The sequence below is a fragment of the Nomascus leucogenys genome, chromosome 7b (assembly GCF_006542625.1).
Source record: "Nomascus leucogenys isolate Asia chromosome 7b, Asia_NLE_v1, whole genome shotgun sequence".
In the NCBI taxonomy this organism is placed as follows: Eukaryota; Metazoa; Chordata; class Mammalia; order Primates; family Hylobatidae; genus Nomascus; species Nomascus leucogenys.
The window spans coordinates 68,583,134-68,601,748 of NC_044387.1; the positions used below are offsets into that span (position 1 = coordinate 68,583,134).

Consider the following 18,615-nt stretch of genomic DNA (forward strand, 5'->3'; position numbering starts at 1 on the left):
TTCTGCAAACAGAGGAAAGTTAGAGAATTGATGTGAAACAGATACTGACTTGTTACCTCCTCATTAAGCCATTCATTTAAGAGGGTTACACAATATACATTTGTTTTGAGTAATCTATAGATAATTCCTAGTGTGAATTTAAAATTATCAAAAACTTCGGATTTTCATTAGCATTAATACCGTTTTCTTATTACCTTATGCTACCAATACAAACCTTAGCCCTTGACAAAATATATTTATTTGCTATTTCCTAATCAATTCAATGTTTCCTTATTTATTTTATCCTGATTGAGTGGACTTGTCTCTCTTTTCTGGTGTGTTTTTTCCCTTCATATTGAACACTGATTGAGTGTTCAAATGGAAATAATTTAATGCCTCTTCCAAAAAAAGGGTTTTAGAGTTTTGAATAGTCATGTCTACATAATCTTAGGGGTATTTTTCTCCAACTCTTCGCATTTTGCTGCGTTGTTAAAGGGTTACATGTATATCCTGAAGAGGAAAAAATTGTGTGGGTCTGCCAGATTTTTAACTTTGCTTTTTTAAAGCAATTAGTGTTTATTATTATTCCGGCAGGTAATAGGTTTATTTCAAATTTGAATTTTTTCAAGGAACATTTTGTTTGTAATGCATTGTTTTTGTAGAAATGGGAAATAATTTAATTTTTAAGTATTTGAGAAACAGTCCTAAGCCATATACTATTTTTTGAGGAGAGCTGCCGTTTATCCAATTCTCTGTATTTTCTTGAGAGCTAATTATTTACTTTAGAATTTTTTATTGCCATTTTTACACAAAGTACTTTGTATTGTTTGTTAAAGTGTTTTAAGTCTTCTTTAAATACTCATGTAAAAGTTTATAATGATTTCTAAAAGGGTATATGCTTAATCTCTTGCATGTTTTTTCACTTGTCTCTTTTTTTCTGGTGTGTTTTTCACTTCATATTTCATATTAAAATAGAGAAAAATGTTTCTTTCCATTATCCTTCTCTCCGTCGTCCTTCTCCTGCCCCTTTCTTCCCTCCTTATCCTCTTTATTCTCTCCCCCTTCTTTCCTTCTCCCCTAACTTCCAGCTGGCATGAAATAGCAATGACATTGACCATAGAAAACTGTCTAAATAGAGAGGCAGTTATTTTCCTCGAGGCCAGGTAAAGGAGCAGGCAGCTGCCTTCCTCTACCTGGTGATGAGAGGGTATTCTTAGTTGTCTTCCCCTCTGGGAGCCTAAGGCAACTATCTGCTGGATTTCCAGCAGCCTCTGAGCCTTTCCCTGGACCAAGTTTCTTAAGTTGCTGAAAGAACATGCCCATCTGAGCAGACACCTGCCTTTTTCTTCCCCTTTGCAGCCTCTAAGACAGGGCGCACAGATTTGGTAGAAGTTGTTATTGTTTTTATACAGCAGAAACTTCGCACATTTGGGAAAGGCAGGGAGAAATATCAGATGAGTTGTCTTTAGGTGAGTCATGGTTTTTTAGTAAATGGAGTGAGAATGTAAAATATCAATTACAGTAGTTCATGGTAGATTAGAACTGATACGAGGTAGAATTGTTACGCATTCTTCCTTCTTCCCTACTTTAGTTTAAAACATTAGAGCAGAAGAAGAGGAAATTGTGAGAAAATGTGGTAGTAGCTTGTGTGGTCTGGTGAGCTCAGTGGTTAATTCTAAATCTGATTTGCAAGAAGGGCTGGATGACTTTATTTTCACACATAAAACCACAGAAAACAAGAAATGAGAAGAGTTTTACTTGAAAACCATTACTTTGTTTCCTTTGTAGGACAGCTTTGTCGCATAGATTGGGGAAAAAAGTGAACTAACGTAGCTGAAAATTATAAAACATATTTTCAAAATTCATCCATTCACTGTGCTTTTTCAAGTACTTTAAAATTGGACCTAAGTCAGTGTTGAGTAGGGTGCTAGCAGCTGCATAAAATTGCACTTTGCATTTAGGTTGGACTGCAGATTTTCAGTTTCAAAAAAATGACCAGTGGTTACGTAAGTGTGAAATGTTCACCCAAATAAAAAGTCAACTCTTTTTATCTGTGCTTCTTAGTTTAGATTTTTAACAAACCCATGAAGTGTCCTTCCCTGGTCAGAAAGGAAGCAAATTGTTTTTATCTTTCTTATGGTAGAACGTATATTCTGAATGAACCCTCCAAATGTATTTTCACATTTGAATCCCAAATAATTATTAAATTCTGCCTAGTCCCAGTGCATTCACTGATTGTAAAGGACTGCTAGGGATGATTGAGCTATTTGAAAACAGTGAAAATTTAAGAGAGAATTAGTAACATAGACACTGTGTAGTCATTTGCTTCTGATGTGACAGCTGCTTTTTATTCCATGAATTTAGAATGATGGCTTATTTTTCCATAGAAAGAATATGATTCTCAAAATACAGAATCATAATTTGGTAGAAAGCTGGAAATAAAAGATTTCCTTTAGAAGCCTCTTGGATTTTAAAAAGGTGGTTTGCTGGTAGCAAGTTGATTGAAAATATTATCTGACTTGTATGTTAAAATGAGATCTAAATGATTGATTTAATGAGAGAGAATATTCAGTTACTGAAGTAATTGGTTGGCAAAGCCTTTAGAACAGAATTATTTAGTCCTAGTTATAAAGGATTGCACCTTTAATCAGGGTGCTTAATTTGATTTCTTGAATGTATCTGTGGCTTGTCTGACAAGCTCAGTAACAAATGAGTTCTGAATTGTAGGAACTGATCAAAATGTAATCAGTGTCAATTGCCATTGTTGTAGTTTATTGCATATTGCTGTCAGTTGCTGTAATCAAGAAATGTTGAAGTGCTTTAAAAGTCTTCAGACCTTTGAGTAATTGACCTCATATGTATGATGCTATGCCTGTGAAATAACCATCACTTCCTGTTTTACTTTATCTTCAGAAAGTTTCAGCCCAACATTGAGTTGTCATCCACCCTTCATCATCCCAAGCCTAAAACTTTTTAAGTGGCATGCATGACTTAATGTGGTGGTCCCTTTTTGACAGGTTTTTCTTCTTAGTGTTTATAAAAAGGAAATGCTAACAAGATGTTTCCTTCTCTATGAAGACAAACACAGTATAAGGGAGGAAAAAAACCCTGAAACAACGAGGTTTTTTTTGGTCTTTAAGACATCATCGTGGAGTGAGGGAGAAATAGTCTTTTCCATGAATCTCTTATTTTCTCCTTTGCATAGTAGGTGTGTAGAAAACCGGGCAAATTGATATTGATGGCTCAATATCATTCGTCATAACCCATTTCCTGCCTCCTCCCTTTGGGTAGGTACCATCAGTGCTTGTTTGTACTTTTTCGTCACTCAGCAGTGCAGTAACCTGCTACATTTAATTATTTATGGAAATCTGTATACATTCTTCATTTGCCTTGATGCTCCCAATCATTCTGTGAGAGCATTTACATTATCTCCATTGTGCAGATGAAGATTTGAAGTTCAGATAGGTTTGTAACTCGCTTGTGGTGGTATGGCTGGGCCAGGTTGTTAGAGGCATGTAAGCCCAGCTTTGTGATACCCATGCTGCACTCCTCCCTGCCGCCATGACACACCTGAGTGTACCATCCCAGAGTTCTAAAAGTCAAAGATGCCACCATACTCCTTAGGGGTTTGCCTTTCCTGCCATCCTTTCATTTTATTTCTACCAGGATTGACGCTTTCCTTTCCTCAATTTACTAACTCTGCCATCTCCTTTTTTTTTTTTTTTTCTTGGTGCCATATACCTTTTCTTTAGAACTTACTAGCCGTTTTGAATTTTCTTCTTTTACTTTATAAAGAAGCAACCCTATTAACTGACTTACCATTTGAAAGGATGTTTGTGAGAAATACATCATTACGTGCTATTTGGATAAAGAAAACTAGTTTAAGTTAGAATGAATGTCTGGAGTGTTGCACAGAGGCTTCCAATAAATATTTCCCGGATGAGTATATATATTATAGTGTTAATGTGAAAGGTTAACTGTAAATGACTTTTTAAGTCTCTGTGTAGTCATTTTCTGTTTTGGTTGATCATATATTAATTTCAGAAAGATAATCGAATGAACAGAAATCCTGAAAATCTGAGACCAAGTTTATCATCCTTTCACCAGTTTGTTGCCATTCTGATAGTCATTTTGCCATTCACGGTGCCACCCTTGGTTTTCTGTGTCATGATGATGCAGGATTTTTTTGCTCCTTCGTTCAGCTAAATCCGGGTTTTTGTGTCATTACCAGGAAAAATTAGACATGCGGACACAGTGAAGGGTGAGGAGAGTGGAACTTATTAAGCTAAAGGGGAGTGCTCAGCAAAGAGAGGGGGTCCCACCAGCGGGCTCCCACCTCTCATATTGAACACAAGGCCACCACACATGAGTTGAAGAGGTCTGGCTCCTCCTTTGCATAAGGCAGGAATTCCCAGTAGCTCCACCCTGTTCCCCCAGTGCACATGTGGGCCCTTAGTCTGAGCCACTCCACATTGATTTATTTCCCTTACTGAGCATGTGTTAAAAGACCGAAATTTTCACCGTGGGCATGTTTAGGCAAGCCTCATGTGCACAATGACCTGGGCGGGTCGGAGGTTCTCTGGGGACTCTACCCTACTTAGTTGGCTGTCTCCTGCCTCTATCAATCACAGTATGAGGGCAACAATGCCACCTAAAACACCTCAAACCATATGCACACAACTGAAAGTGCCACTTGCTATAAGCCAAGGCTACTGAGTGATACTGTTAATGACGATGATGATAATAGCTATACATGAATTACATTGTGGATGTTGAAATAATATACTATGTCTAATTCTTCCTTACTCCCAACCCATCTCTTATTTTTTGCTTTGATCTCTACTACAGATTTTCCGAAGTGCCACAAGTGTCTAGTCATAGAACATAGCTTATAGTATTTTAGAGAAATTGTATATATAATGTTTTCCTAGGAAACCGCAGGATTGTGGTTTGCTCATTTAAAAATGGAAGCTTTGTGAGCTAGACAAGAGAACCTTTGATGATCAAGGTTTTAATTATTTTTTTCTTGTTTGCTTGCTCACTAGATGTAAAAACATGCAATGAGGTGGACCTGGAGAATTCTGCAGATTGGGAAGTGAAGACAATAACAAGTGCCCTGAAACAGTATTTGAGGTAAGCTCCTCTCAGTAGCAAGAAGGAAGAATGGACTATTTGGATCTGTAACATAAAACAGATGCCAATTGTGTACATAAATATCAATAGTTAAATTAAGCCTTATTTTAAAAAGGGAAACTTTATCAGGTGTCTCACTGTCCCAGAAAGAAAGGTAGCTAGTAGATGCACATCAGTAATTAAGTCAATTGCAACAGAACAGAAATTGACATAGACTTGGGTTTTGAAATAGATGTTTCTTGTGGATGTACATTTTAGGAATTAAACACTATGAAACAACTTGTTGAGGCTGATGATTGAATGAAGGCTATTTATTGAATTCATTGTGTCTTTATATTTTATGCTGAAATGATTTTTTAAAGTTTAAATGATTTCAACTTAAAGGCTTATGACAACATGTCAATGCAAAGCTCTTTGAAAAGAAGTTTACTTGGTAAGGTTTTAAGATAAAGTTGTTTTCTATTTATAATAGAAAATATTTAGGACTAGAATTAGAGGGTAGCATTTTTTTATGAGTTAGTGTCCTTTTTTTTTTTTTTAAGAGAGGAACTTAATGATAAGCTCAGGGTTAGATGAAGAACAAGTATATAGACAGTTAAAAAAAAAAGAATGAAAAAAGATCACAACTGTAATTTTTATATGCTGTGGTTCTGTTGGAGACTTAGATTTTCCATGGCAAATGAATGGCCTAGGACCAGTTCTTTTTTTTTTTTTTTTTTTTTTTTTTAAGATGAAGTCTTGCTCTTTTTGCCCATGCTGGAGTGCAGTGGCACGATCTTGGCTCACTGCAACCTCTGCCTCCCAGGTTCAAGCAATTCTCGTGTCTCAGCCCCCTGAGTAGCTGGGATTACAGGCTTGCACCACCACACCTGGCTAATTTTTGTAATTTTAGTAGAGATGGGGTTTCGCCATGTTGACCAGGCTGTTCTTGAACTCCTGACCTCAAGTGATGTGCCTCCCTTGGCCTCCCAAAGTCCAGGGATTACAGATGTGAGCCACCATACCTGGCCTCAGGACCAGTTCTTTTTAACCATACATTGGGTTGTTTTTCAGGTAAAAGTTATTTGGGTTCCAGTGGGTACATTTGAATCAACTTATATGACATATTTTGTATTTTTAAAAAATTATGAAAAATTTCAGATACATAAGATGAGAGTTTAGTGTAATGAACCCTCATGGCTCTATTATCCTGCTTCTTGAGTTGTCAACATTCCATCCTTTGCCGGGCGCGGTGGCTCACGCTTGTAATCCCAGCACTTTGGGAGGCCGAGGCGGGCGGATCACAAGGTCAGGAGATCGAGACCATGGTGAAACCCCGTCTCTAACTAAAAATACAAAAAAAAATTAGCCGGGTGTGGTGGCGGGCGCCTGTAGTCCCAGCTACTCTGAGAGGCTGAGGCAGGAGAATGGCGTGAACCCAGGAGGCGGAGCTTGCAGTGAGCCGAGATTGCGCCACTGCACTCCAGCCTGGGCGACAGAGCGAGACTCCATCTCAAAAAAAAACAAAAAACAAACAAACAAACAAAACATTCCATCCTTCTTAATTCATTAATCTTCCTACCTGCCACTGTTTTTTTTTTTGTTTGTTTTTTGTTTTTTGTGTTTTTTTTTTTTTTTTGAGACAGAGTCTTGCTGTTGGCCTGGGCTGGAGTGCGATGGCACGATCTTGGCTCACTGCAACCTCCACCTCCCGGGTTCCAGCAATTCTCCTGCCTCAGCCTCCTGAGTAGCTGAGATTACAGGCCCTTGCCACCATGTCTGGCTAATTTTTTGGTATTTTTAGTAGAGACAGGGTTTCGCTGTGTTGGCCAGGCTGGTCACCTCTCCTGAGGTGGTCTACCCACCTCAGCCTCCAAATGTTCTGGGATCTACCTGCTACTTTTTAAAGATACTACTTTAAAGATTTTCTGAAACATCATATTACTGTACCCATAAATACTTCAGTATTTACCTCAAAAAGTCATTTTTAAAAAGTCAATCAAAATATAATTATTATGCACAACAAAATTAATATCCAGCATTCAGTCCATGTTCAGTTTTTACCAACTGTCTTCAAAAAGTCTTTTCATATTTGGTTTAAATCCTGCAGGATTTAAACTGTGCCAACATTTCACTTGGTTGATAGGTTTTAAGGCTATTTTAATCTCTACATTTCCTCCCTTCCTCCACCACTGGCATTTATTTGTTGATGAACCCGGGCCATTTTTGATTATATCTTCATGATAGCATTTAACATGTTTCGTTAGCGATCCTGTGTCCTGTAGATAAAGATTTTTCAAATGGGCTTTGTTAGAGTCAGGTTTTATTTTCTTTGTTTCAAGAATGCATTGTAGGCTGGGCGCGGTGGCTCACGCCTGTAATCTCAGCACTTCGAGAGGCCGAGGCAGGCGGATCACAAGGTCAGGAGATTGAGACTATCTTGGCTAACACGGTGAAACCCCGTCTCTACTAAAAAATACAAAAAAAAAAAAAAAAAAAAAAATTAGCCGGGTGCAGTGGTGGGCGCCTGTAGTCCCAGCTAGTCGGGTGGCTGAGGCAGGAGAATGGCGGGAACCTGGGAGGCGGAGCTTGCAGTGAGCCGAGATAGAGCCACTGCATTCCAGCCTAGGAGACAGAGCAAGACTCCATCTCAAAAAAAAAAAAAAAAGAATCCATCGTAGTGGTGGTATATTCTTTCTGTTGTTTCCCATCAGGTAGCCTGGGTTGTCTGGTTGTCCCACTTTTTAATGATATAAAATTTATCCGTGGGTGATAGTTATGTATTACCTATTTTCAAGTGCTTTGTGAAAAGAAGATGTTTTCAGCCACTGTTCTAATTTTTTTCTTAAACTGTTATGTGCACTATTGTTATTCCTAATTGATAAAGGGATGTATACTCACATCAGTATTGCCACTGATAGTGACTAACTGTGGTTTAGATGAGGATTATGGTAAAAATGAATCTTGTTACTCCCAACTCTAGGATAGGAATTTAAGTTCCCTGAAGATAGGCATCTTTTAAGTCTTGTTCACTGCAGTATCCCCAGCAACTTGGAGCTGTGGCTGAGAAATTAGAACAGTGGTTCTCAACTGAGGATGATTTTGCCCCTCAGTGGGATGTTTGGCCATGTTTGGAGACATTATTGATTTTCACCATTGCTGGTTTGCAGTGCTCCTGGCATCTGGTGGCATCTGACTTCCTGCAGTACATAGGACAGCCCACCCTACCCCCACAAATAATTATTTGATTCAAAATGTCAATAATTCTGAGATTGAGAAAGCTGTGTTAGACAGATGAAGGAAAGAGTAGGTAAGGGATATAAACATATAATGAATTGCACATATTAACTTGACCAGAAGTACTGCCACTCTAGGAGATAGCTTTAAAACCATTTTGCTGTTTAGTAGACTCATAGCTAGTGCAGGTAAAGGGATTGACTGAGATGACTCAGTTATTGGTAGAAAACTAAGGGTGGAAATCCACCTTTTTGGCAATAAATTGCATTCTTTTTTCCTCCATTCCATATGGTTCTTTTCTTTTGCTGTGTGGGAGGAATTTGTTTAATAAACTAGAGGCCCTTTTTATTTAGTACATAGGATTTCTTTTTGGATCTTGATATTCTTGGAAGCTGGTTTCTTATTGCCCCTGGTCTTGTGTTGCTTTTTCTGCCTTTTTATTTTATTACCTTGCTTCATCCTATGGAATTTCACTTTTAAACAAACATTGCCTACAGAACGACATTATGAGATGTTATTATTATATAACTTCACTTCTAACAAAATACACATTCTGCCTGAATGTGATAAAGTGAATTATCATAAGATGGCAGATGCCTTGGGAGATTTGAAAGTTGGGTCACTGTTCTTTTCCCCTATGTTATTTTTAGTGATGGAAAATGCAGTAATTAGGATTTAATTGACCCCTTTTTTTTTTCTAAATTTTGGTGATGCATCAAATGGGATAAAACTGGGTTTTTATCTACCTCCATTTTGGCAACAGGGTTATGGCCCAAGCAAGTGTATTTCTTTCTGCATGAGAGGTAATACAGTGTGATGGTCAAGAGCAGGAGGTCCGGAGCCAGCCTGCCTGCCAGGGTTGGAGCCCCAGCTCTGTCACTCACGGCACCATGGCGTGAAGCTGAATATAGCTTTTCTCACCCAAAAAAGCTCTTGCCCTTGAATTCTTCTTACTACAAATAACCCAGCCATCTTATTGGATGGGATGTTGGAGGTGGAGGGAGGAAAACAGCCAAAGCCCCAAAGCACCAAACTGAAACAAGAAGCAGGTCTTCCAGGGTCTTGGAGAAGGAAAAGTATGTGCAGTGGACCGATGCGTGGCATCTCTCTCTTTCTTCTACTGACTTGAGGCAATTTTTTTTTTCTCATGTTTTAGAGAGCTGAATACCAGCCCTCTGAATGATTTCTTACCTATGCAGACCATTATTTTGATTTTCAGCAATGTGTTCGTTACAGCAGTTTTCTGTTGTGAGGGGACAAATGACTGGTTTTGTGATGTTTCTAGTCAAATGATTTTACCTGGAGGAAACTTCTTTTAAGCCTGGAAATCGTAATGGGACTTTTTGGGAGGGAAATGCCAGCTTAGGTAAATATTATGATTTATGTCCCCCAACAGATCCCAACGAGTGGCAAAGAGAGGTGGCTCAAAAACATGTCGGGTAGGAGGCTGAGAGTTGCAGTGACTCAGCATAATACATTCTGTATGGGGAACTTGTCATTTTTATGGCTGCTTCCCTAATGTTAACAATATTTATTTTTTTATGCTGCATTGCCTAGCTAGACATATGGCAATGAAAAAAGTAACTTGCAGAAGATAGTCAGATACAAATTCATTTTTATTGGAAAAGAAATGTATTTCTAAGGGTTCTCATTCCCCCCTCCGACCTCACTTTTGTTTTTAGCACCCTTTAACTTTCCTTCTCTACCAGATAACCATTTTTCTTTTTTGTTACCTCCTGCTTGTCTATATTTTGAAACAAACCCCCTAAAGGCTTACTTCTGATGGTCCCTTCTTTCTCCTTATTTAGGCTGTGGTATAGTTGATTTTTTTTTTTTTTTTCATTTTCTTTGTGAAATGGGAATGCAGGGGAAAAAGGAGGGGGAGGGGAAATAAGGGCAGGACTTTTTCACTCGTGCATTAAATTTTAGTTTATGGTTGTCATTTTGTGTTTGTATGTGTATACTATAGCATCGTAAATTGTATGTAAGGAATATATGTACCTTAACATTTTTTTCTTTTATTTTTCAATTTTCTTTTCAAAACATTAAAAAAAAAATAGAGACAGGGTCTCACTTTGTTGCCTAGGCTGGTCTTAAACTCCTCATCTCAAGTGATCCTCCCGCCTTGGCCTCCCAAAGCACTGGGGTTACAGGTGTGAGCTACCATGCTTGACCTATTTTTATTTGTTTTTTAAAGACAGCTTTATTGAAACATAGTTGATATACAATAAGCTGCATATATTTGTAGTGTATGTTTTGATAAGTTTGATATATGTATGCCTCTGCAACTATCACCATAATCAAGATAGTGACCCTATGCATTATTACCCCCCAAAGTTTCCTCCTACCATTTGAAATCTCTCTCACATCCCACCGAAGTAGCCTCATCCACTAATATGTTACTTTGCAATTCCTGTAATTTTATATAAATAGAATTACACTGTATATATTTGAAATCTGTATTATTTCACTTAGAATAGATTCTTCTATGTTGTAGCACATACCAACAGTTCATTCCATCTCACTGCTAACTAATGGACCATTTTATAGATACACCAGCATTTTTAAAAATCAGTTCATCTGTTGCAGGATATTTAACTTGCTTGTAACTTTTGGCTGTTGCACATAAAGCTGCTAAAAGCATTTGTATACCTATATTTGAGTGGACACAGGCTTTCATTTCTCTTGGATAAATCCCAGGAGTGGAATATTTAGATCATGTGGTAATTATGCTTAAATTTTTGGGAAACTGACAAACTTTCTTCCCAAGTTGATGTATTTCTTTACATCCTCACCAACAATATGAAAAGGTTCCATTTCCTTTTCATTCTTGCCAACTCTTAGCTGGTCAATCTTTTTCATTTTAGCCATCCTAATAGGTATTTGGTAGTATTTCATTGTGCTTTTAGTTTGCACTTCCTTAATGACTAGTAATGTTGAACTTTTTTCCATGTGCTTATTCTCCATTTATGTATTTTCTTGGGTGAAGTGTCTGTGCATATCTTTTGCCCACTTTTTTACAACTTAGATTGTCATGTTATTGTGTTTTAAAAGTTAAAAAATATATTTTGAGTACAAGTCCTTTCTTAGATACCTGCTTTGCAAGTATTTTCTTCATTGTGTGATTTGTCTTTTCATTCTCTCAATGGTGTCTTTCAAAGAGAAGTTTTAATTTTGATGAAGTCTAGTTCATCAGTTTTTCTTTTGTGGCTATATTAAGAAATCTTTGCACTTATTCAAGGTCACAAAGGTTTTCTTTTATGTTTTCTTCTCTAAGTTTTATAGTTTTAGGTTTTACACTTAGTTCTGTGATCCATTTTGAGTTAATTTTTACATAAGATATGAGGTATGAATTCAAGTTCTTTTTGCATAGGGATCTCCAGTAGTTCTAGTATGCTTTGTGGGAGAGGCTGTTTCTCCTAAATTGTCTGTTGATGTGATCATACAGTTTTCTTTTTGTTTGGTGAAGTACATTGATTTTTTTTTTTTTTAGATATTTTGCTAGTATTGTATTCCTGTGATAAACCCAACTTGCGATATATTATTTTATTTATCTTGTGGAATTTGATTTAGTAACATTTTATTTAGAATAGTTGCATCTATGTTCATGAGTGATATTGGTCTGTAGTCTTCTCATAATGCCTTTCTCATAATGTCTTTAACTTTGATATTAGGCTAAAGCTTACCTCACAGAATGAGTTAGAAATTATTCCCTCTTCTATTTTATGGAAGAATTTGTATAGAATCAGTAGTTTTTCTTTCTTAATTGTTTGGTAGAATTCATTCAGTGACATCATCTGGCCCTAGAGTTTTCTTACTGGCAAGATTTTTAACCACAAATTCAATAGGACTACTCAGGTTATCTGTTTCTTCTTGAGCGAACTTTGGTAGTTTGTGTCTTTTAAGACATTTGTCCATTTCATCTGAATTGTTGAATTTATGGGCATAAAATTGCTCATAGTATTTCTTTATTTTATTTTTAATATCTTGAGAATCTGCACTGATTCTGCAGGCACCTTTCTTATTCCTGGCGTCGTTTGTTTGTTTTTTCTCTTTTATTTCCTAATCATTCTGGCTGGATTGATCAGTTTTACGGATTATCTTAAAAGATATGGTTTTGGATTAATTTATTTTCTTTATTTTTCTGTTTTCTGTTTCATTGATTTCTGCTTGATTTTTATTATTTCCCTTCTGCTTACTTTGGGCTTAATTTACACTTTTTTTTTCCTCATAGATCATTAAGGTACAAAATGAAGTGCTTGGTTTACCACCCTTCTTCTTTTTTAATATAGGTGTTTAGTAGCATAAAATTTCGTGTTAGTACTGCTTTACCAACATCCCTCAAATTCTGATATGTTGTGTTTTTATTTCATTCATTTCAGAATACTTTCTAACTTCTCTTTCTTTTGAGTTTTCCAGTTATCTTTCTGTTACTGATTTTTAATTCAATTTTTGTTGTAATCAAAAAACAAACTCTGTATGACTTAAACCCTTTTTATTTTTTGAGATTTATATCATGGCCCAGAATATGGTTAATCTTGGAAAATAAATGGCCTGTATGCGCTGGGAACGTGTGTTCTGCTTTTGAGTGGAGTGTCACTTAGGTGAAGGACATGCCAATTGGATTAAGTTGGTTGATATTTTTGTTCAAATCTTCTGTGTCCTGATTTTTCTACTTGTTCTGTTACTGAAACAGAGAGGTATTTAACTCTCTGATTATAGTTGTGGATTTGCCCATTTCTCCTTGTAGTTCTGTCAGTTTTTGCTTCGAGTGTTTTGGGGCTCTCTTATTAGATCTATTAACATTTAATATTGTTTTGGCTTCCTGACAAGTTGACACTTTTGTCAATATGAAATGACCTTCTTTATCTCTGGCAATATTCTTGGCTTTGCATATGTTAAAAAATTTTGTGCATCTTTGATTTTTTTAAAAATATTTTAAGCAGAATTTCTTAAGTTACAGGATTGTAACCTTTTAAAAGTTCTTAATACCTTGCGAGATTACCCTCCAGAAAGGCTGTACAGACTGACACTTGTCTAGGTATTCTTTAAGTGTTTATAAAGCTAGTTGCTCTGATCTTTTACAATTTTAAGATATGTAGCAAGGTGGACTGAACTGTAGCATTTCTGTTGATCACAGGATAAAATAAACTACCTTATGTAACTTGTTTTGTAGACTATGAAAATGCTGTGTATATTTTTAAAGTTGTCATCAATTTTATTTCATCTCTCATCTTATAGGCATAAAGATAAATTCTTATTTTTGTAATATATTTAAGCAGAGAGGATTTGAGTTTGTTTAATCTTTTCTGTGTATTTTGTGTGGAATCTTCAGCTAATATCTTAGAGATGAAGTTTCAAAATTGTTTGCTTACATTTGGTTAGATGGTGTGTTTGGCTTTAAATACATTAATGTGTAGAAGGAAGTTTTATATATAAAACCAGATGTTCACAAAGGTACTTTCCGAGATTAGATATGAAATACTGTATGCTTAGGTCTGTTAGGGATTTGTGGCTGCCTAGGCTTTGATAGTGCTTGGTGCCAACAGCAGTTGATAAAGTGATCCGTTTGAGTTATGTATCTTTTTTGATATGTAAAGGTATTCCCTAGGGAAGTTGTACACATTAATTAAGAAATGCATAACAAATTTAACATCCTTTCATAAAAAAACTCAGAAGTGACTTGTTTGGATTTATTTGATAATTCTGAGCTGTTCTTTTCACACAGGAGTCTTCCAGAGCCTCTCATGACCTATGAGTTACACGGAGATTTCATTGTTCCAGCCAGTAAGTATTATGTAAAGGTACATAGGAACAGTTTTGTAGTTGGTAGTGAGCATAAGCGAAAAATTTCCATATGAAAAATTCAACTTGTTATTGCAGTTTGTGTTAAAAATAGAAATCACTTTAAATGATGTTTGGTACCTCCTCATATCCTTGGGAGGTGAATAAAAGGGATAGTATATTTATTCATTTGTTCACATACATTAATTATTTCCTATTATGTTACTGGATATGTAAAGCCAAGCCAGGATTCTTGTCCCATGAGACAATTCTATAGCAAGTACTGGGGCATACTTCTCATTAAACTACAAAATGTACAATAATGGCATGAGCAAAATGCTGAGGGAACACAGAAGTATTTAATTTGCCAAAGGTTGTGGAGATGAGCAGATTTGGAGAGATCAGTAGTTTGGAGATGGCTTCACATAGAAAGATACTCAGATCTAAATTACAGACAGAAGGAATATAATGAGATAATGCCAGAACTCCAAACAGTATTTGATACAGAGTGAATAATATGTGATCAAATGTTAAATGAAAAAGGCCTATAGTTGGTAGAATTTTGTGATTGAATTTTTTGGGAGTCATACTCATTTGAGGCTTTGTTTTCTGTTATATGGCTCACTTTCTATATTTGATGCGTGTTGTTTAATCATCATAGTCTTCTGAAGTACACTGGTATTAGGTATTTAATAGTGAAGGAAATGAAGGTTGAGACATGTTAAGTAACTTGCCAGATTATAGGGAGCCTTATTTAAAATTTAGAACCCTAGTTCTACTAGCTAAAACTTGCAGTATTGGTTTTCACAGGTGCACTGACAGTAGCTGTAATTGTATTTTCATTTCCTTTTATTTTCTCCTCTTGGATGTATTCCATAGTTTAATCTGTTCAAAAACTTAGAGCATTCCCTATGGGACCAATGTTACTGCTGCCTGAACATTGCTTTAAATGTTACCTTCTTGTGAGGTCCCTGCTCCAGCCAGTGTAAAGGTTCCTCCTGTGTTGCAGGAAGAAGTAGTGTGTAGGCCCCATTAGACTCGACATATAAAAGAGGCTTTCGGAAAAGCAAAAACTGGATTCTATTCACTTTTGTTTTCACATGGGGAGAGGATTTTTTAAAAAAAGAGAATTTGTGAGATCAAGGGAGTGGGGGAAAATTTTCTCGGCAAAAACTCAAGTAAATGCTTAGTTGTTTTGATTTCTTTCCTGTGGCATTTTTGGCAAACTGGGGAAAGAGAAACTAAACTTAGTTGGAGGACAATTGTTTCATGTTGTTTGCCTTAGAGACTGGAAAAAGCAGAAGAGTGCCAATTTTAATCTAGAATCCTTTGAGAATTAGAGAAAGATAAAGTGATTATGGAATAAGGTTTTAAATGACCACAATCATTAGTATTATCATGCCCCATAACTGATGGCAGTGTTTTTGAAATTTGAATATCAGTGTGTTTTACCAAATGAAGAGGTTCCTAAGAGGTAGGAACTTACATCTTAAGAGGTAATAAAATCTGTGGTGGTAGAAAATAAGTTTAAAGAGTTTGTTGAAGGCATGTTTGAGCAGAGTGGTGAAAAGGATTGTAGAAACGCAGACAAGATCGTCACCTGTTGGACCAGTACCTTGTGTTTTGCTTCCTGACTTTGTGGGAATGCTGCGATAGTCTTCACAGTGATTTGGATGACAGGACTGTCAGAAAGAAATACTGTTTCTACTGTAATCATTGGCATGGATTTGCACCTAAGTGCCGTTGTGGTTGGAATGGGACCTGTAGTAACTTGATTTAATGAGAAAAAGTACATGCATTAAATGAGTGTATTTTAGGGGCCAAGGTTTCCAATGTAGACTTTAAGTTTTTATTTTAATCTCTTGAGTACCCTTCTCTGCACTCATTGCCTCTTTTAGAGAGTGTGGGAACAGATCTCCTAATCTTTTGCATATGGACTTTTAAGTATCAAATAAAATAGTTACAGAAATCAGGTGGCCAAAATTAGTCTCCCCTTTTGAATGCTGTTGGAAAATCGGGATTGTGGTTAAGCTGTCATTTTCCGTGAACGGTGACACAGCTTACCTTGTTTTGCTCAAGTGTCTGTTAGCTGAGCTGACTGCTAAAATTACTAAGCATCAGCAGTCTTTGTTACCACCTCTCACACCAACTTGAAAACTAATTTTTGATTCTTCTCAGTCATGTGCAGTGGTTTCCATCTGTTCTGTGGTGATGAGATAGTTTCTTCTCTTCTACCCTCCCTGCTGAGAGTTCTCAAGGTTTCTCCTGGGTCCCATCGTTTTCTCTCATCAGTTTCTTTCCTGTAGTTTCCTGTTGTGAACCTCCGTGTTAATTTCTAGGGTTCATAATACAAATATAAATTTCATTTCTATTTTGTCACCACAAAAGGCACATTTGTTTTATGTTCCTTGTTCTGAAAAAAAGATCAACTTACTTTTAAAGATTGACTGCATTGGAAAAGTTAAAAAATTTTTTTCTTTGAGAAAATGAAGAGAGTTGATGTAACTTTCTCCGTTAGCTGAATTCCAAACTAAACTTATAAAAGGAACCTAGTAGATGATCCATCTTGGGGGAGACTATAATGGACTTTTGACATGGAAATTTATAGGATGAAAATGTAGTTACCTGGTCTATGAGGAATACAAAAGATTGTGTCCACCACAGGAAGGCTAGCAGGCAGGCATCTAGCTGGATGTCTTACTGCGTGATGTCTGTTACCTTTGAGAAAGTTGTAGGCTATGATCTGTGTGTCAGCCTTTTGGCCTCAAAGCCCTTGCCGTATCATTTTGATAAGAGTGGACTCGTGCCTCAGGGTTGGAGTCATGGTGCTTAGTATAAGAATGACAACTAAAGGCTGAATGCCTGTTGCATCAGAAGAAAAATCTCTTCACTGTCAGTTAAACCAAAACACTTGTGTTACAGTATGTTCAGTGTATTTCTTCCTGTAGTCAAGTTAGTTGGGAAGCAAAATCATTACCACAAAGGTCTTTGGTTATTTATCATGAGAAACATAACTATAATCGGATCCAAGACATTGGTGTTTACCTAACCAGAATGTTCTATCGTTTTTTATAAACATACCTGGGAAGCAAGACAAAAATCATGTGATTCTTGCTGGGGAAGGGCTTAGGAATCCAGGAATTAAGGGAACCGAATGCTTAGTGGCATGCCTCCCTCTTAGCTTGATGTATTCATTTCACAGTAGATACGAATGCCACAGGAGAAATGCAACACTTGATGTCTGTTGACTGAAGCCCTTTATCCCTTGGGAAGTGCTTGGATGGTTACTGCTAATGCCTTTCTAAAATTACAGTATCATTGACTTTTGACATTTCAATATTGAAATAATTTAGCATTTATCTGCCTCTGTGTCTTTGATAAGCTCCATGATCACATCTTTTTCAGTTTCTGTTAGTTGGCACAGCATCATAAGCAGATGGACATTACAGTGTGGTAGATGCTGATTTGTAGTTACACAATTAAAATGCCTTTTCCACTACAGTAAGCTCCTAATTCCCTGGCATATTTCAAGAATTTGGTATTATGATTAATTTAGTATCCTAGTTTTTTTTTTAAGGTAGGCTGTTCATTCTTTGTCAATCAGTAGTAATTAAAATAAATTGCATTAGCATAAGCAACTTTAGATGACTTATCTTCAAAAACTTTTTTGGAGTACCTTAAAGGTATTATGTCGTAGCTACATAGAAATGATTGCGAATAGAAAGCTCTGATGATTAATGTCAAAACAAGACAGAGAAAAAAATGGTTTTATTTTAAAAGCCTAGAGTATTTTTTTTTTGAAGAAGAAGAAGAAGGAAAAAGACTTGGCAGAAATGGATGTGTGATTTTAAAATAGATTAGGATGGGCTAGCAGGAGAGAAACTGAAGATAGTGAAAGGTTTTGACTCTGTTTTTCTTTTTTTAAATTTTTAAAAATTATACTCTAAGTTCTAGAGTACATGTGCACAACGTGCAGGTTTGTTACATATGTATACATGTGCCATGTTGGTGTGCTGCACCCATTAACTCGTCATTTACATTAGGTATATCTCCTAATGCTATCCCTCCTCGCTCCCCCCACCCCATGACAGACCCAGGTGTGTGATGTTCCCCTTCCTGTGTCCAAGTGTCCTCATTGTTCAATTCCTACCTATGAGTGAGAACATGTGGTGTTTGGTTTTCTGTCCTTGTGATAGGTTGCTGAGAATGATGGTTTCCAGTTTCATCCATGTCCCTACAAAGGACATAAACTTATCCTTTTTTATGGCTGCATAGTATTCCATGGTGTATATGTGCCACATTTTCTGAATCCAGGTTTTGACTCTATTTTTCAAAATCAATTCCACTATTTTGAGAAATGAAGAATGTAATTCATAGAGTGTGGGAAACTGTTTCTCTAGCTTGTGTTTCTAAATAATGAATCCTAAAGTATTTAAACTAGATTTATTATTAATGGCAAGATAGACTCACAAGTTAGTAGTAGGTTTTTAGTGCAAAGTTTTC

At 36.5% G+C, this 18,615-nt stretch overlaps 1 protein-coding gene across 1 annotated transcript in view; it reads left to right on the forward strand.

The window, feature by feature from the left end:
- ARHGAP10 (Rho GTPase activating protein 10) overlaps positions 1-18,615 on the forward strand; it is a 348,170-nt gene that overhangs the window by 207,122 nt on the left and 122,433 nt on the right. Inside the window, exons 15-16 of the mRNA XM_030816218.1 lie at positions 5,025-5,112; positions 14,057-14,115. Of these exons, the coding sequence (XP_030672078.1) occupies positions 5,025-5,112; positions 14,057-14,115 (147 nt within the window). The remainder of the gene's footprint in view (positions 1-5,024; positions 5,113-14,056; positions 14,116-18,615) is intronic.